The sequence below is a fragment of the Trachurus japonicus genome, chromosome 11 (genome assembly GCF_045865225.1).
Source record: "Trachurus japonicus isolate A0001 chromosome 11, Traja_1.0".
Taxonomy (NCBI): domain Eukaryota; kingdom Metazoa; phylum Chordata; class Actinopteri; order Carangiformes; family Carangidae; genus Trachurus; species Trachurus japonicus.
This window is the reverse complement of record NC_140917.1, coordinates 30,013,629-30,041,608: the sequence shown is the minus strand read 5'-3', so window position 1 is coordinate 30,041,608 and position 27,980 is coordinate 30,013,629. Positions and strand designations below refer to the sequence as shown.

The 27,980-nt window shown below is 41.0% G+C and overlaps 1 protein-coding gene across 4 annotated transcripts in view; it reads left to right on the top strand.

Moving 5' to 3' along the window:
* The window catches only part of phf14 (PHD finger protein 14), an 83,442-nt gene that overhangs the window by 7,651 nt on the left and 47,811 nt on the right, over positions 1-27,980 (top strand). For all 4 annotated transcript variants that reach the window (XM_085792248.1, XM_085792247.1, XM_085792250.1 and 1 more), the window contains exons 5-13: positions 7,126-7,285; positions 8,084-8,195; positions 8,790-8,927; positions 14,828-14,974; positions 16,807-17,077; positions 18,706-18,812; positions 21,110-21,205; positions 24,900-25,006; positions 25,182-25,313. In XM_085792248.1, coding sequence (XP_085648374.1) covers positions 7,126-7,285; positions 8,084-8,195; positions 8,790-8,927; positions 14,828-14,974; positions 16,807-17,077; positions 18,706-18,812; positions 21,110-21,205; positions 24,900-25,006; positions 25,182-25,313 — 1,270 coding nt within the window. The remainder of the gene's footprint in view (positions 1-7,125; positions 7,286-8,083; positions 8,196-8,789; positions 8,928-14,827; positions 14,975-16,806; positions 17,078-18,705; positions 18,813-21,109; positions 21,206-24,899; positions 25,007-25,181; positions 25,314-27,980) is intronic.

Sequence of the window (27,980 nt, the reverse complement as noted above, 5' to 3'; positions counted from 1 at the left end):
CTAAAATATCAAAAAACCAATGGTCAAATATGAATATTGAATAAAAATGCGTTAGAACACACAACTCATGTGTTTTTTTTCTCATACATTTGGGTAGTGTCTCAGTGCAACCCTGTTGAAGCTCAAGAGTGAATAACCATTAACCGATAAGATTGAAAAACGCTAAAACGCTCGCAGGAGGGATGGTTTTTTGTTTTTGTTTTGTTTTTTTTGTTTTTTTTTACGTTTTTTGGATTGGCTGAGAGTTACCTCAGCCAGCCCAGAATCATAATCAGGACATTGCTTTAAACTCCAATCCCTAATGTGGATCATCTACTGTGGCCTTCACATTCAGCAGACCTAAACTGGACCTGAAATCCACCAGTCTCTATTGGACTGTATTCTGCTGATTTACAAAAAACAATATATTTTGTCAGACAAAGAAAGCATTCATTGTTTTATGCTTGCATAAGTATTTTGTTCTGACAAAAATATTAATTAAAGCAGAAGTAAGCGGAATATTTGTGTTAAAGCAGAAGTAAGTGATATATTTGTGTTAATATAAGTCTTAAATAGTATCTTCCGACAGAAATCACTTACATAGAGTGTTTGGTCTGAAACACGGGTCTGTCAGTCACTCTGCTCTGCTCTGAGCCGAGGAGAAAACATTTATCGTATCCTACAGTTTTTATCCAATGAGGAGAGAGAACGGCATGCATGGCTGTGTGTGCAGCCAAGGGACGCCGTGAATGTGGCGACGTAGGGACGAGGACTGTTATGGTGCGTTCAAGGAAACTCGTATTTTTCCGACCGTGAAGTCGTACCAGTTCGATCTGGTACGAGTTCACCGGTCGGAAGTTACGAGTGGCCGTTATAGTGACTTTCACCGGTAAAACAGGTCGGAAAAACACGAGTGGGTTTCCTGGAACGCTACAAAGTCGTAAGTTGTGACTTGAAGCTGTAATTTACGATTTCAAAAGCCTGCCTGGAACGCAGCATTAGCGAAAATGACCGGACCACTTACTTCTGCTTTAATATAAGTCCTAAATAGTTATATCTTCCGACAGCAATCACTTACATATAGTGTTTGGTCCGAAACACGGGTCTGTCAGTCCCTCTGCTCTGCTGTAAGCCAAGGAGAAAACGTCTTGTATACTTCCTTGTATCCTACAACCTTTATCCAATGAGGAGATGACGGCATGAAGGGCTGTGTGTGCAGCCAAGGGATGCACGTGAATGTGGTGACGTAGGGACGAGGACCAATAGATCCATGACTAGGGCGGGGGCTGCTAACTCCATCGGCTGACAAGAAGTTAGCCAAAACGACCGGATCGCTTACTTCTGCTTTAAATAACATGGATCATCAGAATTTTTTTTAATAAAATAGTCTTTATTTCTGACAGCTTGATTTAGTGATTTGAGGACTGGGGAGCCCTCACATCAGAAATATCATTCACCTCTACTGAAAATTTGTCCTTGTAAGACACCTAGCCCATTTTACCATCACAAAGAGCATTACTCAAGGTTGAAACATGCTTAAACATGATAGGACTTGTGGTAGAGATGAGAGATGAGCTGGCAGTGTCTGTCTTGATGCAGGTTTCTGCTGCTTCTCTTTGTTCTTGTGTTTGCATCACTGCCTGGACACTATCATTCCTTCTCAGAGAAAGAGAGGCTGACATGAAAGGTAGCAAGAGATCAAAAGATGGGATGAGCGGGTGTCCACAAAGTAAGGAGTCCTGTTACTGGCCAGCCTGTTAGTGATCAGAATCTGGCCATAACATATCTTATTTTGTTTCCATTTCCCTTCAACTGTAAATGCTGGAAAGTGTTATGATCTGCAGGTTCTCAACCCAAGTTGTTTATTTTGTCATTAAACAATAGCAGATGTTTCTTATCAATGATAGTTTGTTGTAAAAAAAACAAAAAAAAACAAAGGTAAATGTTATCAATTCATAACTGTCTTTTTTCATTGATGGGAAATTGGGCTGCTCCATTATGGATGAAATCATAATCATTAATCCCGTTTCTTCTTTGTAGTATGTTTATTCACCCTCTCTATTAATCCATCGGATCAAATTTCATTGATATTCAACAAGACTAAGTTTTAAGAAATATGATGATGCGTCTCCCCCCTCACTCTTAAAAAGCATAACTGCCCATTAGTAGATGGCCTACTATGCTTAGTTAGCCAGACACTTTATTGCTGACTACAGTAACTTCTCTTAGGGCTGCTAGATTATGGATAAAACCATAATCATGATTATCTTGGTCAATGTTGAAATCACAATTATGTTGAAGGTGGGGCTCTTTATTGTACACCAAAAACAACACTAGAGAACTTGTTCTACCTTTCTTGTTGAACCAACAGCACTGCTCTCCCTCTGCCTGCTTCACTCGTCCTGATTCGCAGTTTTGACTGAGTGAGTGCAGTGCAGCCTTCAGGGGCAGAATTGTGCATGCACGTGACCTTCAGAACAAAATCCAAATAGTCTTGGAAAATTACAAAATAATTGTCTTTCCTCAATTATATAAGTTTTGAGATGGTTTGGAGCCAAAAATCTAAATTACAATTAAAATTTGATTAATTGCACAGCCCTAACTTCACTCCTGTGTCTTTTGGCACTCAATTCACTGCAGTAATACACTGGTAGCATTCTTCTTCCACAACCCGAGAGAGACTCGCTTCAAACTCACAAGTTAGAGTGAGTCACATTTGATGTGCACACAGGTGCAGTGAGGCTGTTACGTTGTTGGGTGACGCATTGGAGAGACTGTTGAGGATTTAATTCACCAACTACTAAAAAAAGAAGTTACTGCTGTCACTGAAAAAACATGCGCCCTATACTCAGGGGTGGAAAGTAACTAGTTACATTTACTCAAGTTACTGTAATTAAGTAGCTTTTTTGTGTACTTGTACTTTTTTGAGTAATTTTTTAAAATCAGTACTTTTACTTTTACTTGAGTACATATTGTTGGAAGAAATTTACTTAGTTACATTTTAAATAGCTTAAGTTACAAAGTAAAAAATATATAACTCTGTGTGGGTTGTCAAAAGTAGCTACGCCGCTGCCGCCTCGATTTCTCCCCCTTCACAGACGCACACAGCAGCAGGCAGGTCATCTATGCAGGCAGGTACACACCTCTCTCCCCCTCACCGCTACGTGAGTTTGTGCATAACAGGGCTCGTCGCTATGTTGTCGTCTTATATTAGCCATTAGCCACAGCTAGCGGTTAAAAGCTGACGTTAATGATTAAAGACAACGTTATCAGGCATGTCCATCTATTCAGCTACGTTTATGGTGACCGTGCCAGACACACCGGGGCTGAAGGCCGGACCGGCAGTCCGTTGAGTTAAATGTAGGAGCCCAGTCAGATCCATGGCCATGCTCAAAAGAACAGACAAGCAGTCCACTGCTTCAGAGCAGTTATAGAGGCAAGAGAGAGAGAACCTACAGTAACCCCCCCCCCCCCCCTCCTCCTCCTCCTCCTCCTCCTCCTCCTTGAGAGCAGACAGGAAAGACAGTAAAAAAACAGGTGTGTGTGAGTGAAAGAGGGAGAGAGAGATTTTTCTTTTCTTTTTTTATCCGTATTGAAAATGGTATTGAGTATCGAATATTTTCCTTAATATCGATATTGAGCTGAAAATGTTAGTATCATGATCATGATCGTGACAACCTTAGTGCCAGTAACTGTAACTGTCCATCTGATTGGCTCTGGACAACTGCAGTGTCAGAAGGTCAGAATCAAGTTGGTGCCACAGGAGCTAAAAGATGATGAGACCAGTGTATCGATGGAGAAGGGACACATTTGAAACACAGAGACATGCACGGAGAATGTGAGGCCAATCTCTGGCCATTATACCCCCCCCCCAAAAAAAAATAAAAAAGTAACTAAGTAACTTTTACTCTGAGTAAATTTTAAATGAACTACTTTTTACTTTTACTTGAGTAGATTTTTACACCAGTACTTTTACTTTTACTTGAGTAAAATTTCATCAAGGTAACTGTACTTTTACTTGAGTAGATTTTTTTGGTACTCTTTCCACCCCTGCCTATACTGAACGTAAGCAGCTGTTGAACATGTTTTAAAGAGAAGTTGGTAGAGGGTGCCCTCATGACTGTGATTCAGCTTCTTGGTATGCACAATTTCATACTCTCACATCTGGATATTGTTTGTTAAAGGGACATTGTGTAACTTCTCCTGTTATTTATTCACGAAAATCGATTATTTCGTTCAAAAGTATGTTTTTCATTAATCAGTAATCACCCCCCATCAACAAACTGAAGTGTTCCTTTCAGCTCTGAATTAGCCGTTCATATCATTCATATCTACATGGAGCGGGTAAGCTCGGTGCTGGCTGCCATGTCGTGTCGCCATGTTTTTACGTTCAGTGGCAGTGTGACGGTAGGAAACCACAGAAACTCAGCGGAGACACCGGAGCTGTCGGCTCAGGTCGAGGTGGCGTCTGTGAAAAGTCACCGCGGTAACGCACTGAGGAGGAATGGAGCGTTACACTGATGCTGCATTCACCTGCAGTCGGGCAGACGGCCGTCGGTAACAAACCAGATGTCATTTTAGTCACAGAAGTCAAGAGAAAGCCGGTAAAACGTTGGTCAGGTAAACAATACGACATCACCATGACAACATACTGTATTGTCACGTGTATTGTTTTGCCTCGTGCTGACGGACCACTTGTTTACATAGAGGCTTGTTTATGTCGTTACCTGCAGCACAGCCGTCTGCCCAATTTCACGTGAATGCAACATGAAAAATACGATTGAGTACTTGCTTGTGATATACAACCGCAACGCTAGATGGGAGTAATTCGTACACAATGTACCTTTAATGTTTGTCAAAGGTAGGCAGACAGTCCTTTTTATTTATTTATTTTTTTCATTTTAAAGTTTTCTCTTGGTTCAGCAGACTCTACCCTGTCTGTCTTTTTTCTGCAAAGGTTGTCATTTCTGACGAGGATAATCTTTCTCCAGGGATTATGAAGCTATCCTGTAGTCATCACATTTTGTCAGCTTAGCTCATATTAGCCAGCAACCCGTGACTTAACGGTCTTAGGTTTGTATCATAGTTCAAAAGGAACATCCAAGATTTGTGCCACAGTCCAGCCATAAGTCGGTTAAGCCAGCATGGTGGTCATTCACTGCCCCCAGTTTCACTGTTCAATGCCCAATCAGTGAAGATGAAGCACCCAACTGTTGCCAGAGGTGTTCCAATAATACCTGTTTTTAAGAAAATAAAGGGTGAATGGACGTATATTGGAGCTAGACTACTGCTCTTACCACATACTGTGGAGAAAAATTATGGCAGAGTATATGAAGTAGAAATGATCTCCACATCTTTGGTAGTCTTGTAGATTATTGATAGCTCATCTGTTTTGAATGTCAAGTCATAATTGGGTTGTGAATTAATTGCACAAGGGGAGTGAGTAGCTTGTCTTTTCATATAGTTGAAGAAAAATACTTTTAAAACTGAACTTATGAAAACTGACACACAGCAAATGGTCTCTCAATCAGAGAAAGACATACCTCCTCCCAGTGTAGAGCTGAATAAACAAGTCTGTCTGTCCCTTTGTTTGCCTTCGATGCTTCCCAGCTCCCCAGTGTAGCACACATTGATGGTCACGCAAAACCCTCGGATTTTGTTTTGTGAGTCTTTCCCATTGCTCAAAAAGCCTGAGGGCTGGTTGACTGAATTAGGAGTTATGTTATCTTTTGTATGGAGTGAGAGTAAATTGCTTCCCTCATTGATGATGAAGAGCACGTTTGCCTGGTGTAATAGCTGCCATAGAAACCACATCAGCCTAGTAATTGTATAGGCAGCCTCAGAAAATTAGGAGAATTAAGAGGACAACATTAAAATGCTTTCACTTGGTTTCAGTTTGCTTCTCTCAGGCTATATTATATATATATAGGTGTATGTGTGTGTATTCATTGTTCATTGTTCATTCTGGGTATCTGCAGTGTCACAGAAGATTGACAGCTTTGGACTACATAGGGTGAGAGAGTTCACAGAATTTGAACAGTGAGTTTATTAAGGTGCAAATTTGAGTCAGTTGAATCTGTTATAAGGCAATACTACTACTACTACTATGTAACTATTCTGGCAGGTAGTTTACCAGTTTAGGATGGTGCCACGGATAGATACCTCATTGTGTTGGTGTGCGTTGTTTTGTTTATTACTTAATTCATTCTGGTTGGTGTTGTACACAGTCAAATACAGACACTTGGTTCACCTTATTCGTATTTCAGGGTTTTCCCCAGAAAACTTGTGAAGCCCAGTGACAGGGCGGCCCACCAGTGGCCAAGCGGGTTTTTTTGTTGTTGTTGTTTGTTTTTGTGACAGGAGTCTGACCCTAACCACTCTAACCCTAACCAAGACTGATGGCAGGGCCCTATAGGTAACAGATTCATGAATGGAGTAGTAGAATCTAGAAGGTGTAATTCTATAAGGTATTAGATCAATGTTAAAAGTTCACTGGAAATTTGAAAATATGACTATGCAATCATTTATTAAACATATTTAAACACCAGCAATAGCAGCGTCTTACTCCCAATTTCCACTGGATCCATCTCCGCTCCGTTCCGACTCTGTTGTGAACGTCGGAGCAATTTACTCCCATTCAAGTCAATCAGAGCAATTCCACCACGTGCGCTGCAGTGCGTCTCTGGTCCGTCATAGCTCCGGCGTCCAGCAGAAATACACAGCAGGTCTATTTCTGCCAGATGACGAAGCCATCACGCATCAATCCACATCGATTAGATCGCCCCACACAGGCAGTCAAACGCACTGAGCATCCGGAAAATTTCAAAATAAAATGCAGTGACAAACTTTTCGATCGTAAATCATCACTTTGTCAGCATGGATGGATGGATGAAAAAATAATAATCATGGTGGAAAACCGTAATTTTTAATGACACAAACTGAAAGTTAAAAAAAATACCACAGAGTAAGTAGCTAACAGAAAATCAAGCTCATATTATTTATTAGTTTATTTGAAAATGGACAGTGTACATTACATTTTTACATTGTGATGTACACAGGCAGTGACATGGAAAAAGGGATGACTGACAGTTAACTTCATAAACAAAGTAACTGACATTGTCATACATTGCATTGCTGTTTTTCCAGGGTGTTATGGCGTAGATGGCGAAAGTGACTCGATCATGAGCTCAGCGTCGGAGAATTCGACAGAGCCTTGGTTCTGCGATGCCTGTAAGAATGGAGTGACTCCCAGCTGTGAGCTTTGTCCCAACCAGGATGGCATCTTCAAAGAGACTGACGCTGGGAGGTGAGATCCAGTAACATCCTGACCTGCTGGTCAGTTGCTATTTATGAGGGCAGCAAGTGGAACATGTTCAGAAACAAATATCACCTAATAACCTCAGCTGGTTGAAATGCTGCAGGCAGCCAAAGCCTATCTAAATTGTGCATGTATTCAGTGTTGGTAAGAAAAAGAAGTTGGGGAGAGAGAGAGAGAAGGAGAGAACTAGCAGAGGAATGAGAGAGGAGGATGGAGGGAAGAGAAGAGATAGAGGAAGAAAAGAAATGAGAGAAAAGAGTGTGTTATGTGAAGCGTAGAGACTTCAGCCACGTTATCGCTGATAGTGCTCCTCAGCCAGGCTGCACCCGAATTTACTACTTCACTAGAGCATGAAAAACACAGCAAATTAAACTGTGAAGCGGTTGCTTGCCAGAGATGGATATCTTTATATTGGACTTCGGATTCTCTTCCCTAAAGTCCGCATTTGAAATTGTGTCACAGCAAAATGTAGTCAAGAGTCTGGGGCTACATAAATCTATGAATCCATTTCTTTTTGAAGTGTCTGAGCAAGTTACTGCAGCCAATTTCATGATATTAAGTTTCTATTGTTTGCAGTAACTCACCACATGGAATGCAAAAGTAACCAAAGAGAGATTTTGATCATTTTAGCACTATTTCTCGCAATCAACACGCACCTTTGTATATTCTTTCTATCCTGAAAAATGTTCAGGTTACAATTTTCATACTAATGTGTTATAGTTTCTGGTGTATTGTATTAACAAACCAGTTCATCAGCCAGTTAAATGTTTTCATCTTCATTTTCAGATGGGTGCATGTGGTTTGTGCACTTTATGTTCCTGGAGTAGCATTTGGAGACATTGATAAACTACGACCAGTGACGCTCACGGAAATGAATTATTCAAAATACGGGGCCAAGGCAAGTACTCTTTTTACATACTGATGCAGTTTAGTGATGCATACCATTAGGAAGGTTTTACTGACATGCTTAATATGCTGCAGTAGCCAGTCTTAGATGTGCTTTTTGATTGCTATATCTTGATTTTATTTCCAAATGCATTCACCAAGCACTTTATTGGGAGCATCACAGAAATACTAGGTAGTTGCTTTCTCATGTTAAAAACTTATCTTAACTTAGACGTTACGAATTCCTGCAGATTCTTCAGCTGCATATTCATGCTGCAGATCTCCTTATCTACTCCTAGGCTGTTGATAAATGTAGACGTAGCCTGTGTGATGTCACCCTCAGGTTTCTGAAGAGTGGGTTTGAAGCTCAAAGTGGCCATCCTGCTGTCATCTTGCCTGTACTTGAATCTACCGAATTCCTGGCTAATAGGATGAGCTCCAAGGGAGAACAGAATATTTTAACATTTTATACTTGAACATTGTCTTCAGTTACTCATTATATAGCCTAAAATGCATTGTTTTATAGTAGATGTGACTTTACCATTGGGTAAAACTATGGCACCTGTGTGTAAATAAGCATCTTAGTGTTGTGTTCTGTTGCACGTAGGAGTGCAGTTTCTGTGAAGACACCCGTTTTGCCAGGACCGGTGTGTGCATCAGCTGTGATGCAGGAATGTGTCGTTCTTACTTCCATGTTACCTGTGCACAGAGGGAGGGACTCCTGTCTGAGGCTGCTGCAGAGGAGGTAAGGCTAGCAACCTGGATGTCCATAATGCAATGCCATATTAACTCATTGAGTGCCAACCACGTAATTTCTCGTTTTTCGTTCCCATGCGTTGAGTGCCAAAAACGAAATTTTTCGTTTTTTGCTTTTTTTTTAAATTATGAAAATAGACACTTTAATACACATTATATGTAAATTTGGGGACTCTACGACGAGGAGAACTGAAATAGATGACGATCAAAGTCACATGACAGCTCATGATCTGGAAGTTTTTTTATCATAACTCAGCTTCTGCAAACGGAGTTCTGCATGTGGATGCAGCAGCTGCTCCGCTGCTGCTCCGCTCTCACCCGCGAGGCTGCAGCAGCTGGGAGCTGAACCAGGAAGCTCTCAGCCCACTGTCCCGCCCGGTCTTCATCTGGAGCAACACCGTGTCCTCCCCAAAGTCCTCCCGCGGTAAAATCTGATGGTCTCTGGACCAAAGCAGACCGGCACCACCGACCCGTACCACAGACGGACCGCGACCACCGGCGGGACCGGTGTTCGCGAGCCGCTGTGGCCGGCAGAGCCTCACGTTCCGCGGCGAGAGGCTGTGACACGGCACGGTGCGTCTGTGTTATTGCTGTTTAGTGGCGCCCCCCCCCGCCCCCGATGGTGGTTTTGTGAATAGAACAACAATTGTTGTGTATATTTATCTTATACGAGCCCTTTGATCCAGAAATGCGAGTGTCAGAAGAGCGACAGACACAAACAGCGCACCTTTCATAAAAGACGCTCTATCTCCTTTTCTAGAAAAAAAGGAGGGATTTTGGTGAAACCCAGCCATGTTTAGCTTGACTTTTCTCAGGAACGGAGGCACGTAGAAACAAACGGTTTGTGGCCATTTGAAGGATAAAGTTAAACCTTTCAAATGAGCTACAGTATGTGTTGGTGGCAATAATATAGAATACACTATGGCTATAAAATAAAAAGTCAAATATGGTCTAATTTGCCGGTACACTTGACTAAAACTTTGGAAAGGAGCGCGGCACTCAATGAGTTAATAATTAATTTATTAACAATTAATAGTAACCCACTTTTGTAAATCTGATTGGATTAGTCAATTTAAAAGTACTCAGTTGGATCAATATCAGAAATTAAATTATCGCTGTGGAGCCTGAGAGAGGAATATCACTGTTGAAAACACAAACAGACAAACACACAGGAATGCACTTGGAGTGAATGTAAATTATTATTACCCGGTAATAATCAGGTAGGTATTAGCCACAAGAAAACAATGAAATCACAAGAAGTGACGCAGTGAAAATTTAAAAAAAAATAAAAAATGTGCCCCTGTTTTTTTAATTTGGTTCTTTTGGTCCATTGACTTTGCTCAGATTTAGGTCATTGGGGCCCATAAATTGATATCAATGTTCCACCGCCCCATGGGGCAAGGAAGAAAATGTAGTCTTCTACAAGAAAAACTGGCTTGCCAGATTTACTGTGCATCTCCTAGCAAGTGCTCTTCAGGATCCTTTGTGTCGTTGCTCACAGTTCCCAAAAGGTGTCGGCTGCTGGTATCAATGCCTTCCTTGACATCAAGCTGACACATTCTGACACATTCATTAAATTTAATTGACATTCATTCATACAAGCCATAATATCTTAGTCAGTGGTGATCACTACACAAATATAACCTATAAAATCTAAAATCAGCTCTGTTTTACCACAAAAACATCATTAACTCATTTTCTTAGACTGTCTTAAAGCATCAGTATGTATTATTGGGGTTAAACCATGACATCCAGCGTTCAGTTTCTATAGCGCTCACTCGCTCACCCCTCCCGTGCACTAGGGCTGGGACGATATGCTTTTCTCCCGATTCGATTCTTCAACGATTTTTTGGATGGCGATTCGATTTAAATTGCGATTCTACGATATTGCCGATTCTCTCGATTTTTAGTCGCATTTTTAACATTTATCTGCACACAAACACTGTAGGAGCCTATAAATTAACATACTCCATTATAAAGTGAACTTAAACCCTTTTCAAAACCTGTACTCTCTGTATGTAAAAGAGGCTAACAAATACACATTGAACAATATTAAAAAAAATTCAAAAATTAAAAAAAAAAACAGAAAAAATATTTTATTTTCAAAAAAAAAAATCGATTTTTGAAAAAAAAAATCGATTTAAAAATCGTCGAAAAAGATATCGCGATATCTATGTGAATCGATTTTTTCTCCCACCCCTACCGTGCACTTTGTATAACAACAGTTCAACATTGTAAGATCTAGCTGCTGATGCTGTGGCTCAGCTGTAGAACCGTGAGTATTTTATAACGGCAGAAAAAAAACGAAAACAACTACGTCGATCATCCTCCGGGCACAAGCCTAGTCACAGACACTCAATAGAGTCTTTGAGCCTAGTTCAGTGTTTTTCAACCTTTTTTGAGCCACGGCACACTTTGTTCATTAAAAAAATCCCGCGGCACACCACTAACCAAAAATGTTAGAAAATGACACAGTGCAGCCTAATGCAGTAAAAATAATACAAATTTTGTCTCTTACACTGTAGTTAGTTTGTTCTGACTCAGTAATGGTCATTGTGCAGGCTTCTGCCACTACACTCATTGACATAAAAAAGTCCTATTTTATTAGCCAACTCTGCCAGACAGTCACTATTGCAGACACAGCTCAACAAAGCCTTTTTTTCTAGCTGTCAATCAACTCATAGGAGCTTGTCAACACGTGCACACTTCCACTCGTGCCTTCAGCCATATTTCACAGCAAACATTAAACTTATGTTGTGCACTCCCTGTGATAGAAAGTCAGAACAAACTGAGTGCAACCTGCAACACGTGCTTCACTCTGCCTGGTCGCACATCTCGCGCTGTGGAGCGCAGTGCATGCAGCTGCAGCGCTTCAAATCGGTTCAGTTCTATTTTTCATGCGAGCCGTGAGCCCCGAGAGCGCCGTCTGTCAAGCTGGGTAGACCAGATCAGGTCGTACCAGACAGGAAGTCGGGCACAGAAAAGGCGAGAGAATCCGGTCAATTTTCAAAATAAAAGAATTAAATGATGATTAATTAAGTTGTTGCTCGTCCCCGTCTATACATATTTGACCGTTGCGTCTGCACACGAGACACACACACATGTTTACGTGTGTGTGTGGAAAACAGAGTGAATACGAATAAGGACGGTGCCCCTAAAATCAAAAGGAGGGGCTTAGCCGGCTCCCCCGTCACTCACCTGCAGCTGCACAGACGAGCAGAGGAGCGCTCCGCTGTTCTGGCGTGGATGAGCCGCAGCACAGCGGGAGCAGCGCGCGTGTGTTATAAAAATAAAAAACAAACAAAATGAGACTGGCCGGTCGGCACGAGCCTATAGTCACAGACACTCAGTGGAGTGCTGAATCTCACTCGTTAACGGTTATAATCGCCTGAGCGTCGGTTATCGGTCTGAAAAAAAAAATCAAAATGTGCATCACTAGTTTGAATCAATTAAGTAAATTTGGTAATTTTCCACGGCACACCTGGCGAAAGCTCACGGCACACTAGTGTGCCGCGGCACAGTGGTTGAAAATCACTGGCCTAGTTTGTCCACTTCCGCATACCGTATTCAAAGATGGCGATGCACCATGACCAGGGGTTAATTTGTGCCGGATCCTGCCGGAACAAGATCCGGCACCTCTTAATTTTGGCCTCCCTGTGTTCCGGTACTTATTTGGGCAGATCCGGCACCTCTCATTAAAAAAAACGTTTTAAAAATGTTTAAAATAAAATAATATGTATTTATTAATTTACAGAACAAATCCCCATAATTCCATGTTGTTTATTTTAACGTCATTTGAAAGAGTTGGAGATCTGTTGAAGTTGACGCACTGACCGGTATAGTTTCGCTTTTACCGCGCTGTGCACTGCTGCACTCGCCATTCTCTCTCTCTCCACCCCTCTCTGCCTGTGTGTGTGTGTGTGTGTGTGTGTGTGTGTGTGTGTGTGTGTGTGTGTGTGTGTGTGTGTGTGCGTGCGTGTGTGTGCATGTGTGTATGCATGCGTGTGTGTGCGTGTGTGTGCCGCGCGCGCCAATAACGGCGAAAGAGCGAGATGAATGAACGGAACGATATTGCCGAAAAATCTATTCGTGGCGGACGTAATTTATTTGAAACTGTGGGAAACAGTGGCCGGAGCAACAGGCTGGGACCCTGCATCAGCCCGCTGACAGCAGGGAGGTTCAGAAGAAGAGGAGAGGCAGTGAGCGGAGAGTAGTGTGGGACGTCCAGCGACAGGTCAGGGATGTGATGCACAACTGTTTGGACAGCAGCTCAGTTCAAGCTGAAGCAGACTTACTATCCCTGGCTTCTTATGGAAAATTCAGGTTTTGCTGCACAACTGAGCTGAGCATACTGTCTATTAATAGGCCGCCGTGCCAGTCTTTGAATAATAGAAAGATTTGTGTGATTTATTATAAGCTCTTTTTTTTTTTTTTTGACCTGTTGAGAAAATTCCTGCCTGTGGTGATGTGGGCATTTGCCTGTGCTGTACAGAGTAGGCTATAGCCTATATTTGAAATTGAGGCTTGTGTCCCACAGCATGGCATGTCCGCCATCATCGCCTCCCCCCCCCCCCCCCCCGACGTGCGCCGCATACGTTCCGGGACCTCTGCCCGTCTCGTCATCCCTGAGCTGTCATATGTACTTTGCGTTCCGGCACCTCATGATTTACAAATTAAGCACTGACCATGACACTCCGGTGGGTGCACCGGCCAGTGCGGCCACCTATGTATTTGTAAACAACTCATTCTAAGCTATGAGACAGCTTTAATTTGTTTCATTTGCCCTAAATTATTCAGAACTTTGACTGTTTGATCATCATTCAACTCCCGACCGAGACTCTCAAATAAAGGCAAAAAACTCCCAAAACGTTTCTTTAAATGAAATAAATAAAAATAAATATAAGAAAGAAAGAAAAAACAAAAGGACACAGTTAGGATCACTGCATTTTGTGCTGTAACATGTATCATAGTAGCCTATTTTTTCACAACGTAAAGCATCACAAAACTGTATTTATTATTCAATAAATAACCTCCACATTAAATAGATATTGAGTACATCTACAACAGTACACTGCACATTTACTGGTTAAAAGTGCAAGCCATTTTTACTGTATATTTTTCTTGCAACCAGTAAATGTATGAATGCCTCCGTAACAGCTCATAGTAAGTTTTAATTACTAACCCAAATTGGTATAATTTAGTTTAGTTTGTAAATATTTAAGACTGTTCGCATACAAAATGTACCTGTTGCCTTAACAGATAAACTACAAGCTACTAGTGCATCTACTTTGATTAACTTAACTCACATACAACTGCTTATGTCTCCGAACAAATGCAACCAAACTTGTTTAGATCTTGCTGCCATTGAAATCATGGAAAGGGTTTCTCTCTGTATTGGTGTCTATGGTGTCCCTGTCTGTGTACTGCTGCATGGGAGAGTTTGCCCAGCCACTTGCAACCAGGCCCTGGCATAAATGTCTTAAATGTATTGGGTTTTGGGAAAATTCATCATATATAAACATGTCTACTAACCAAAACAATGTAGGTTGAATAATTTATCTAGTACTGATGGCGAACCATTGGATCTTACTGATTGTATAGTATATTTAAAAATGTTGTCCTGCTGCCCATTGGATTTAGGCACCCATTCCTATACCAAGCTATACTGTAAATATGTTTATGTTTGCTGTGAAATTGTTCTTTCTCTTCTTGGGTTTGGTAGACTTGGCAGTTTTTGGTATTTCATGTGATCTTCATGTTTCAGGTTCTGAGTGCAGGAACCAAGCAGCAAGGAAAACATCAGCTTTTGATGTATTTCTTGCTGTGAAATTTAGAAATTGAGGGTATTGATTAATTGACTGCATTAAAGTTAACTGTCTTTTTTTCCAGGATATTGCAGATCCATTTTTTGCATACTGCAAACAGCATGCAGATCGCTTTGACAGGAAGTGGAAAAGGAAGAATTATCTGGCCTTACAGTCTTATTGTAAAGTCTCTCTTCAGGAGCGAGAGAAACAGCTTACTCCTGAAGCTCAGGTAAGGTTCATTCATTCATTCAGCCTCAGAACAACTTTTTTTTGTCTAAAGTTAAGGCAGTTTGCTACAGGATACCTCAATAAGGGAGATCTCCCAGCACCCACCCACAGGGCTGTGCTGCTGGGCATCAACTGACAGGAGAATACTGCTGAGCAAGCTGCTACGGGACCCAAACAGAGGACCAACAGGATAGAAAGTAGGGGCACTGTGGCTGGAAACAGAGCAGTGGTATGAGGAGGTTTCCATACAAATCCTCGGATCCTGACGCGCTGTTTCATGGAAGGGCCAAGCCCCACTCAGTCAGAAAAACTGTGAAAAAACAGGCTGCATCTTTGTGTCTTATTGGCACTCTGTGACACTTTTTTTTTTTTTTGCCAGAAAGCTAATGAAAATAAAGATACCCACTGAGGCAGGCAGAGATACAGCAGGAAAGAGAAAACAGAATGAAAAATGAGGGAGAGCTGGCTCAAAAACAAAGTTCTGCAGTGGATTTTCATGGTGATATCCTGAAGTCAGAGGACAAAATACTTCCTTGATTGTTGTGATCTGTTGATCCATGCTGATTTCAGGCAGACAAATAATTGAGAAAGGTCTAGAATCAGACGTCTAGACCTTTCAAAGGGGTAGTGATCATCTGGTGATTTGAATGCTGGTTCTGCCGGTAACTAATTCCCGTAGACCTTGATAAATCATATTCATGTACTGACACAAAATGAACTCATTGTTTGAATTCTTGAGACTCTAACTGATCTAACATGTTGCACTGTTTCCACGGCAGAGAGTTACCCCCAGCAGAGAGCATAGACAACGATTGAGTATACCTTTCTACTATTTCCAAACTCAGCAGTTCTGGAGCCTCTGAGGGTTAGTCAGCGCTCAGTCAGGGCTCCACCAAGTGCACAACTTAGAGGCACAAATTAACTTGAACTTGAGTCATTTCCTTCAACTACAAAGCACTTTGCTTTCTGCGTGGCCTGCATTCTCCTCAGGCCACTACTACTCAAGTAGACAAAGAAGTGGATTTGTCAACTCCCTCCAGTCGAGCTAATTGACTCACCTGGGGGGTGTTCCAACAAGGTTGCTAAAGAAAGCCAGGCTTAAACTACCACCATCTTTATGAGAAGCCCAAATGAGTGGATGAATGATACGATAATCAAGTAAGTCACAGAGTGGGGAAAGTTACTGTCTTCTCAGCAGTTGATCAAACGCTGCTGATGCAGCTTTATGAAGATATTGTTACAAACAAAAGAACCTTCTCCGAACTAGTTTGCTTTTCTTTTTTGTTCATATTGCACACGGTGTCTAACCATTCACACTCACATTCACACACCGATGATACATCGGGGGCAAGTGTGGGTTCACAGGTCCCGAGTGTCTTCGACCTGTGGACTGGAACCACTGACATTCTGGTTAGTGGACGACCAGCCCTATGTCCTGAGCCACAGCCGCCAGACGTTGACCTGGATGTCATTTGTACAACAACACATTTGGCAGTGTGCTTCATATTACATCTCATTAGATTCTTATATATTACAGCAGGGGTCGGCAATAGGCGTGGCCCGCTGAACCTTCCAATGTGGCCCACGACTGAGTTCTAATAGTTTACGTACTGTATTTCTCGGTCTCTGTGCCTACAGGCGCCTGTAAGTCAATGCGCTGGGACACGGAAACACGTGTCCCAGCGCATTGTTTGTGTGTGCCTGTGAACCCCAGCACTGGGATAAGGAAACGCCTAGGTACCCAAATCATCAAAGCAGGACATCACTGTGTCTACCAATAAAGAAATGGAAGAAATGGGAATATATCAGTGAACATGTGTGTTCCACCTGCAGGCCCGAATCACAACCCGTCTGCAGCAGTACAGGGCAAAAGCAGAGCTATCCAGGAACACACGGCCTCAGGCGTGGGTGCCCCGGGAAAAGCTGCCACGACCCCTGACTTCCAGTGCCTCAGCCATCCGGAAACTCATGAGGAAGGCGGAGCTGATGGGCATCAGCACTGACATTTTCCCCGTGGACACGTCAGACGCCAACGCCAGCATGGATGGACGTCGGAAACACAAGCAACCGGCCCTCACAGCAGACTTTGTCAACTACTACTTGGGTGAGAAGATTTCCTTGCACTTCCAGTCACCACAGCTTTGTTACTTATTTTCCTCACATTCTCCAGTGTTCTTGCACATCTTATTTTACCGAGAAAACTATTAATTGGATTGGAAACTGGCTTTCAAAGTAAAAATTGTTACAGAACCGTTACGATTACAACTTTTTAAAAACCCAGTCATTATTTAATTAGCTCGCAGCATTCACACTGGAATGGATTTGACAATAACTACAGTCATAGTTCTGTGAACGTCATCGTAACCTTTGCAAGTAAAAAGGTGTTTTGCAGACTTCACCACACACCTGTTGAACAACATTTGTGATCATGAGCACAGGAAGAAAAACTTTGTGTGTGTAGATGACAGCTTTATTTGTCACAAACATTTGAAGACTTGTGACTACAGGCTGAGACAGCAACCTCCCCCTCTGCTGCAGAAGGAGAACCCACAGTGACCTTTGTCTGTGATCTTCATTCAGCTTTCCTCAGCAGAACTACACACATTAATATTTGTTCAGTTACCACAAGAGTGTGAACACTTGTGGTCATTGTAGGTCCAACAGTTTTATTGGAGTACTATTAATGGACTGAAAACAAACAAGTCACTGCAGGATAGCCACTTTACAATTCCTCACAAGTTATATGTAATCCTAATGTGTAATTAAAAAACCAAATACTTTCACCGCAACCATATTCTGTCGTCACAACCACCTCAATGACAACTTTGTCGTGTAAAGTTCAAGGGCATGATGACCAATATTACCAATATTAAATGTCACAGTTGCCTCCTAAAAAGCCCTGAACTGGTAACATTGTCAGGGAAAATATTCCAATTAGACAAAAGACGACAAACTCACAATTATAATTTTGGCCATGTGAACCCATCGTCTTCAGAACTTTGGCACAAACAATTTCTTGGGCTCAATGATAGACCCGAGTGGCATCTTTATGCAAATGAGAGTGACTGAGGCATCCTGGGTAATTTAGGGGCAGTACCCGTCATTTCCTCCATTGAAAAGTTTAAAATGGTGAAGAGTTACAAACTAATTAACAAAAAGTTGGCTATTAACAGGCTATTTACAGACAACACTTAGCCAAAACCTACCTGGTGATTCGACCAAATACGTGTAGATGTTGAAAAAAGAAAAGAAGGTTCCACCGCACTCAATGGGGTACATTCAATAAATTTATATGTTAAAACCGCAGCAACGCGTTTCGCCCCGTGGGCTTCATCAGGCTGTGTAGACGTGTAGATGTTCTTTACTAGTTTTACTAGAGTACTTATGCCCGGTATCGAACCGATACCCGGTATCGGTATCGGTGCATCCTCACTCATTTCCTTATTTCAGATTTATACAGGTGAAACCATTTACATCCATCCATATTGAAATCACTAACTGTTGTACAGTTGTTGCTAAGTTGATGTGAATGTCTGTAAAGGTGCTTTCTCCACCAAAACCTGATGATGATGATGATATGAGATATGGACGAGAAGCAATAGTAGTAACCTTGACAACACTGCATCAGCCTGCAGCAGAGGGCCTATCTGCCATCAGTACACTCTCTTTATGTGCTTTTTCCCGTATATAGATTGTGATCATGCTATTGATTTTTGTCCCATTGATATTCAGAGAGGAACATGCGAATGATCCAGATCCAAGACAACATCTCCGAACAGAAGAGCTTAAAAGACAAGCTGGAGAATGAGCAAGAAAAACTGCATGTGGAGTACAACAAGGTGAGCAGCACACTACAATCCCACAGGACCTTTGTTTTGCAATATAGAAGATGATGACTGTAACAAGTCATACAAGTCAAACACACATCAGTGAGCAACTCAAGAATTATCAGTCAGCCTCCAGCATTTTATAACAAAAGTGCTCATTTAATTATTTAAGGTTAAGACTTGTAAAAGTGCTTTGAGTTAAAAACTAAAATCACAAAGTGGACAAGCTGATATTCTGATGTTTAGCAGGTATAATGTTCACTACGCTCACCACCTTAGTTCAGCATTTTAGCATTCTAACATTAGCTAATTAGTAGGACTGCTCTATTATGGGAGAAATTAGAATCAGGATTATTTTTGGTCTAGAATGCAATCACAATTATGTATGTATATACAGTAGGGGGAGGGTTAGGGTTAGGGTTATGGTTTTCTTTATTGTGCCAACAACCTGCATGTTTTATGAACCAGCAACAACAGGTCAGTGGAACTACATTACATTCGCTTTTGTTAATTGACTGACATGTTGGTAGAATGATGAACGGTCGGTCACTTGTAGAAGGATGTTGTCGCAGGCGGTGGGCAGGAGCACTCCTATATATTCAGAATGGTACGGTCTGTTTTTCATAATCACATTTTGAGAGGATTCGACTACGAGATTGATAGTTGAATTAGACCTCTCTGAATCCAATCGTTGAATAGTCAACGATTTGAGGTCACCCCTACACAAATGATAATATTTAATCTGAATCTGAATTGAACTCTTAGACAGTCTGAGTGGCAGAGGAATGTGAACATAAAGTGTTTTCAATTAGCCTGTTATCCATTGTCATTCTTGCATACATGCATTTCTACTTTCCACCAGGTGGTGGTATGTCAGGATGAATCAGCAGTGTAAAGCATTTTACCACATTAAATGCAGCCTTATACTGTGCTGCTTGATAAAACCTGAAATCCTCGGCCAGTTCCTCTCGTCTTTCCTCAAATGTGACCTCTCTGTAGTGGCTGCTACTCTATCCGTCAACATGAGTAAGGGAATACTGCGGTGGACTAAAAGTCACAAGAGTTAATGTTGCATTCAGTCTTCTGCCGTGCGTGTTTAGAGTTATTAATGGAGTGTGTGTTGCTAATTGCATTGCTTGAGTTGCTGTTACATGACTTTGGCCTTGGAGAAAATGTCAGTACAAGTCTAACCATGACTGATATATTATAGAAGAGGGAAGCGCAAGGTTTTCCCATTATGCAAGGCTCAGCTCCTGTACATCATATGCAGTGTTAACATGAAACTTACAATGATTGGTTCAAAGGTTCACCTCCTCCATTATAACTCTGTATATTATGACATTTATCAGGCTTTTTTTATAGCCAGAGTTGGGGTCAGAGTTTCTACTCAACCTCTGACCCTTCTGCCTGCCTATATAGCCTTTGACCATGTGCTTTTATAATCAAAGTCTTAGACGAAACCTATAACTCCTAAGCAGAAGTCCAAACAGACTGGTACACAACTGGCCTGCTGGAGTGAAAGTGGAGATCATTGCCCATGTTTTTTGGTCTTGCCCCTTCATCCAGATTTTCTGGAGGGAAGTGGCAACAATTATTTCAATGGTTCTGTTTTTCATGATCAATGTATCATTCACAACTCTCTATCTTGGAAATATGCCTGATGGATTGAGTAAAACTGATATCTATCTTCTTAAGGTCTTGCCAGCTGCAAGTAAAAAGGCCATCACACAATTCTGGCTCCAGAAAAATGCCCCCACCACAACTTTTTGATATTTTTGTTAATATTATAAAGCAACTGCATGTCCTAGAGCAAATGACTTACTTCCAACTTTCTGACTCCAGAAAGACCTGTGTAAAAAACGATGGCAGAAATGGCATGCTTATTCGGCCAATGAGTGAGACTATTTTTGATGTGTTGTGTATGATATTTAGTCTTTTGCATAGATAGACCACCCCTGGACCTTAATTATTCAGTTTTTTTTAATTTGTCCTTTGTTTTACTTTTTGTATTAAAAGATGAAAATTATCTATAAATAAAGAGTTTTTAAAAAGTCTTAGACAAAACCAGAAGGGTCTCTATTTCTCCACTGCCTTCATGATTGGCAACTCAATGTACTGTAAGTATAAGCTGAAGAGAAGAAGTGAAAGCAGTCTACAAGTGAGAAGACCTCATTATAACCACATTTACATTTGTAATAAAAAAGGGAATGTAGTGTCAGTATAGGGAATGTAGTGTCTTTCATTTGATTTGTCTACACAGCAATAACTCATAAAAAAGGTTGATGCTGATCATCTGTCTCTGACCTCAGCTCTGTGAGTCTCTGGAGGAGTTGTTGAATGTGAATGGAGAGCTGCGAAGTGAAGGCCAAGCCATATGGACTCTGCTCGGGGGCATCTTGGGACAGGTAAGACCACAATCTGCTTCTGGACAACTTTTCCCTTTCTCCAGTCTCCTCTAACCACTGTACTCTTCATGTTCCGATTACTTGTTGATTTACTTTTTTAGCTTTTTGTTACCAATGATATGTGATACAGAACATATGATGTCATCATTAACACTGCCTGAAGAAAACATGCAAATTTTGCATATCAGATAAAGGCCCTTGGGAAGTGGCAGTCATTACATCACCAATAAATGCATAAGTTCACACTGAAATGTTGGACACCTTTCTTACTCCGTCAATTGAAAGGATGTTTTGGCAAAATACATGAAAACTCTCTTTAAAGAAAGACATTTAATGTCAATGGCATGGCCTGCAAATACCGGTAGTCAGAATCTCAATCCAATTGAAAATCTATGGTGGCAGTTGAAGAAAATGGTCCATGACGAGGCTCCAACCTGCAAAGCTGATCTCGTAACGGCAGTAAGAGGAAGTTGGAGCCGGATTGATGAAGAATACTGTTTGTCAATAGTTAAGTCCATGCCTCAGAGAATTCAAGCTGTTATAAAAGCAAGAAGTGGTGCAGCAAAGTACTAATGGTGTAGTTTTTTTTTTTTTTTTCATGATTTAATAACATGTTCCTCACAATTGAGTGATTCTATTTTTTTTTTCTCTGCTTGATCTAAAAAAAAAGCTATTGTGAGTGACCGACTACAACAGTTTTCTTTCTTGCTTTTTTGTGTGTTTCTTATAACCAGAAGGTTGGCATTTTGAGGGTTTTGTGGCATGTCTGTGATTTGTTTTTCTCTACAAAATTATACAATTGAATGAGCGTCCTCTGAGAGCAGTTCCATAATTTTTGCCAGAGGTTGTAATAGCACAGTAGCTGTAGCTGGCAGATAATTGTAGTTACATTGCTATATTCTATTTGTTTTAGTATTAGGAAAAACTAAATTCAGACTGGTCAATGTACATTAATACTAGTCTCTTACCTTGTTAAGTTAAGGAGGTGTTATATCTCCTTCAGTAGTTAGTTGATAATTGTATAATCGCAGTGGTGTAAGTACTGCAGAGGAATGGTTGGATGGAGCCTGAATCAGTGTGAATCTCCCTTCTCTGTTTATGCACCAATTAAATTTAAGTGAAAATAACTTTAAGCAGCTCATCATAAGTCCCCCTCTCATTGCTGGATATGTTTGTCTTTGAATTCATCTTTTCTAATTGTATACATTTTAAACTTTCCACATTAGTAGTCTTTGATGGAACAAATAAGAATTGTTATTATCATAGCTCTAGAATATGTTTGTAAATTGACCACATGGTCAAAAAAATTTACTTGCTCAAGCGACAAAATGATGCATGGATGGATAGTTCATTTACCCCCAAGGGTAAGAATTGACTAATTTATAAGGATCATGCTGTCAGAGCCATGTGGTCACATGACTAATGAGAACAGAATAATTTCTGTAGCCAATTGTATATTTAGAAGAGTTTATATCTATAAATGTCCATGATAGTAATCAATATTTTGATATTATAGATGTTGTTACACCATTGGTATAATAATTCTAGTTTTTACTGATTTTTTTCTGGTTTTCTGTATCAGTTATCAATCAATTGGCTAAATCCTTGTAAACCCTTATCAAAACTACATGTTTTTAATATGGTGATGGGATAGCAGGATGGACAGGAATGAGGAGACTGGCAGTGAATCTGCAATGACCATGATAAATCAGCTAATTATTAACATGCACAGTTTAAGTAGAAACATCAGTCACAGCAGCACAGGCTTTTGTGCCACCTATCTGCCATATTTCCATCTTCTATTTGTCATCCTGTCTGTGCATTTGCAGAAATTATTGATGTGCCCAACTGAGGCACTCATCCCTCTTCCAGTACACAATTAGGGGTTTTGTTCCTGATGCTCCAAGAAATTTAGCACTCCTGGCAACTTCACTAAATTTTTTTGAAAAAGAAGATATTTTCCACCAACCTATCGTTAATACTTTGAGGATCATACAGAAGGCTTCATTTGAAGTTTTGAACTACAAAGGCTAAGGAAAATACCTGGAGCAATTTGCCACATTTGGAGTTGATCTGAACCACATGAGGTCATATTCTTTCAGCAGTGTGAATGCAAATGGTCCTGGTCACATTGAAGGACCGCTTGCTCAACTGAAGTTCTCTGACACTCATTAGTCCCAACACAGTTCATTTAAAAAAAGGATATTTTACTATTTCCAGTGGATGCAACTTTATTTCATTGGGAGAACTGTGCATCTGTGTAAACAGATGGGTTGGTTGTCCTGTAAAAGTATTCAAAACCGTTGCTGTGACATGCTTGAATCAGTGAGGCCTCTAGCAGAAATGTGACAAAATGCATAAACTGGGTGAAATAAAGCTTTCATGTTCTATATGAACAGGAGTTAGCAGTCCCCGCCCTCGCCATGGATCTATTGGTCCTCGTCCCTACGTCACCACATTGACGCGCATCCCTTGGCTGCACACACAGCCCTTCATGCCATTCTCTCTCCTCATTGGATAAAGGTTGTAGGATACAAGGAAGTATATACAAGAAGTTTTCTCCTCGGCTTACAGCAGAGCAGAGTGACTGACAGACCCGTGTTTCAGACCAAACACTCTATATAAGTGATTGCTGTCAGAAGATATAACTATTTAAGACTTATATTAACACAAACATTCCGCTTACTTCTGCTTTAAGTCAGAGTTGTGGTTACTGACTAATATATAAAGATGCAAGAGTCAAGTGACACTTATTGAATATCTGCTACCTGAGAGTTTAGACTGTACAAATAAAGTATTAGCTAAACGAGACCTGCAAAGTTGTCTTACTGCTGAGTATGGAGAGAAACCTGTTGTATGTGGCAGGTGAAAAGCAGCAGCTGATAGTCAGTTTATTCTCCCTGTATCTCAGGTGCATTGCTGCCACTCAGGTTAATTAGAAAACTTATCTCGTAGGGACCAAGTCTGTCACTAAACAGACAATGTTTTCCCTAGGGAACCTCTAATCTGTGCACGCTTGTTCTGCCTGTAGCCCAGAGTAGCATCCCTGCAGGGAGGCCTGATAGATGGGGGGGCAGGATGACCAAAGCACAAGGGGCTGCAGAGGTTATCTCCCCCCAACTGGACCACCGTCTGCATCCGACTACGAGAAAAAAAAAGTGCCTCAGCTGCTGATACGGGGCAGTTTTAACATTGTTAACACGCTCTATCAGACAGATTAATACGTTTAAATGTACACTGTATAAATAGTGAGTGGAACCGGTCAGGTGCACAGACAAGCTGAAAGCTGCATGGTAACTTGCCACAGTGTTGTGACCTCAGGGAAAAGGAATCAAAATGTGCACACTTTCTGTGGCTGAGAGCAAATCCATCAAATTAAATGTACTAAAATCATGAATCATAAAGTGGTGACACAAAAACCCCTTGAAGACACATCTGGACCAAGAAGACAGACTCTAGTCTCGTCTGTTTCTGTGACGTAGCTCTATAAGTGCATCTAATGACATTGCTCTTTGCGGTTGAATTTGTGAGATCCAATCAGAAAGGCAAATTCGCCATGCAACTGAGAACAGAAATTTAATTTCTAGTAACCTTCCAGTAACCCACTGGCCATGCCACCACCAGTGCCACTGAAAAGACAAAACGATGGCTGCTACAAGAAAATAATGACCTTTTTTTATTGTTGTTTTGGTAGAAGCTGAACACCCCAGCTGTCCTGAAAGCCCCCAAAGAGAGAAAGCCCAGCAAGAAGGAGGGAGGAACCCCAGGCAAGACCTCCAGCCTGCCAGCAATCCTCTACAGGTGAACATGCTGTGTTTAAAGAGATGCAAACATGTGCAAATGCAGGGTTAAAGATGATATATTTTTTTCTTGAAGTTTTTTCATCTTTCATTTTGGACATCCAAAATAACGACTAACCAATAAATGGCACATTCTGATGTTCTCACACATACATCTGTCTCGTTTGTCCCTGTAGCTGTGGCATCTGTAAGAAGAACCAGGACCAGCATCTACTGGTCTTGTGTGACACTTGCAAACTGTACTATCACCTGGGCTGTTTGGAGCCACCACTAACACGCATGCCCAAGAAGACCAAGAACAGCTACTGGTGAGAGACATGAAAAACAAGAGGGGTAGGAGAAGATGGATGGTGGATGCCGGGGAATATATTGTGTATGGATTTATCTGTCACTTGTCTGTAGCAAGCCACCAAAAATGAAGAGTAAATTCTCATTAGCCAAGTTACAAGTACAGTTAAGTTTTCTAAACTAAGTTTTCTAAACAGTTAAGTTTTCTAAACTTTTCAAACCACTGTAAACTTGAGATAACGACCATGTAGTTCAAGATTCCTCACAGCGAACACATACAGTATCAGTTCTAGTTCTGACCAGAGGCAGACAATTGTATTACTTGCCCCTCCTGGTCAAACAGCACTCCAGTACAAGAGTAAACTGTTCAGTCAGATTTTTTACTTGAGTTTAACTATTGTTATACTAAATGTAAGAAAAACCTCAGTGTACAAATGTACAAATCTCAGGTCGAGTCTCAAAACACAGTTCTATCAGCAAGAGCCATTGTCATTTCTTACTATTTTTAGGCAGTTATAAAGTTTGGTTTCATTTGACTAGATGAATCTTTATTTATATTTAAATAATAATAATAATGGCGCTTTCAAAGCAAACGCAAATCTCCTCTACTTTAAACTAACTAATGTACTTCATAGAAAGGAAGTAAAGTCAAAAGTAAATTAGAATATTAGTTTTTACTTTGATACATTGTAGAGAAAAAATATTTGGTTTTAATTATCAATGATGGACATTATATTGAGTAATGAAATGGAAAGGTCAAACTTAATCAAATGTTAAAACAAAAATAAACATGGATTAAAATGTCTTGGGTATGGGGTTATTGAGTGATGCAAACCATCACCTCCAGCAGTGCTCCACCATTCCAGTGTCTTGTTATCACCATCAGTCTCTTTCTTTTCCAAACAGGATGTCATTTCTGATTTTGCCTGGAATAATTGTAGTACTCTGTGGTATATATTATATTGATTATGTTCGTATAGTCTATTCTTTGATATTATTAACATATGGCCTACAGAACGGTTGCTAAAAGGGGTTTAACAGTTCACAAAGCTGTGGTTCCATTGGGATGTTGGATTTAGTACAACATAACGATGATCATCTACAGAGTGCCGAACATGCACTAAGGGTCCTGTGCAGAGTTGCAGGATGTGTGTGTGTGCCAGTGCTACTCACACACATGCACACACACAGTGGATGTCACATCAAGATGGTAAAGTAAACACAGCCCGGCTCCAAATACAGGCCGGTCAAAAAAAACAAAAAAAAACTCTGTCACTGGGAACAAACTGACGAGGTTATGATCAGACCTGACCCCAGGTCCGGAGAATAGCACGTTGATGAAGATGAAGATGAGCTACTGAATGATGAGGAGGGATTAACAGTCCCTACTTTCCAACATTAACCCATGTATGTACAGTGTAGTCAACTGTGTGGGCTACAGGCTGCAGCAAACAAAAAACAGATGAGCTGCAAGCGACTTGGTTGTGAACTGTGCATTTTGCCACCTGTATGACAGACTCCCTCAGAAGGTCACTCGTGTTTCTATCCACAAGTTTCCGAACGGCATCTATGGTCAAAACCGGAAGCCGGTTTTGCATTTCCGGTGGAATTGTACGTTTATGTTTCAATGGTTTTCAGTCGTTGTCATTAGGGGTGTAACGGTACACAAAAGTCACGGTTTGGTACGTACCTCGGTTCAGGGGTCACGGTTCGGTACGGTTTTGGTACAATAGACACTATTGAATGTAAAACTAAAATCTGTCTTGTGTTATAAAAGTAAAAAAGAAAAAGAAAAAAAAAGAATATAAAATTAAACAAGTGCATTAGGATCATGCCATTCATTAATTCTAGAGGAAAAAAACATGCACTTGACAACTAACAACTATTACAAAAAAAAAAACAAAAAACAAGAAACTAACATCAATGTTGGTTTACACAGTTAATTTAGACTAGATGCCAGCTGCTTTGGTGATGTTTCTGGTCCTGTCTGTGTTCATATTTTTTACAGTCTGTAGTGGTTCATGTCAAGAGGCAGTGGGATGAGTTGTTGCACACAACTTGTCTTTTTCCTTGCACCAGTGATTGACATGTGGGTGGGGGGGTGAACATGCGCTAACGTGTTTGATGCGTTTCTAGCGACGCAGCGCGCATCCGTGAAACATCGCCGACGGACTTTGTCCGGTGGACCAGTTGCGAGCTGCTTTCTATGGTCGCGAGCCGCCGCTGTTGTGTTTCACTGAGAAGCCACGGTGACATAAATCTGCATAAATGAGGCAGGCAGCTCATCACTTCACACTCTCATCACTTCTCTTCTTCGTCTGTTATGATGGTTGTAGCAGCTTTGGGGCTCATTACCGCCACCTAGATTGGAGTGAGGACTCAACTTTTTTTTTTTTTTTTAAATATTCATTCAGACGTATTCGTCATGTGACTGTGTGCACCGAACCGTGACCCCCGTACCGTGACGGCACGGGACGAATACATATACCGTTACACCCCTAGTTGTCATAGTTGCGGTAAACGCATGGATCTATTAACGCTGGCTTTTAACACAGATGTCAATTTGTGTGATATCCATTGTTAAAAGCTGGTGTGATGATCCATGCGTTTTACAGATTTTCATTGAAAAAAAAAAATCCATGCATTTACCGCGACTACCGAAACCATGGAAACGTAAACATAAAAAA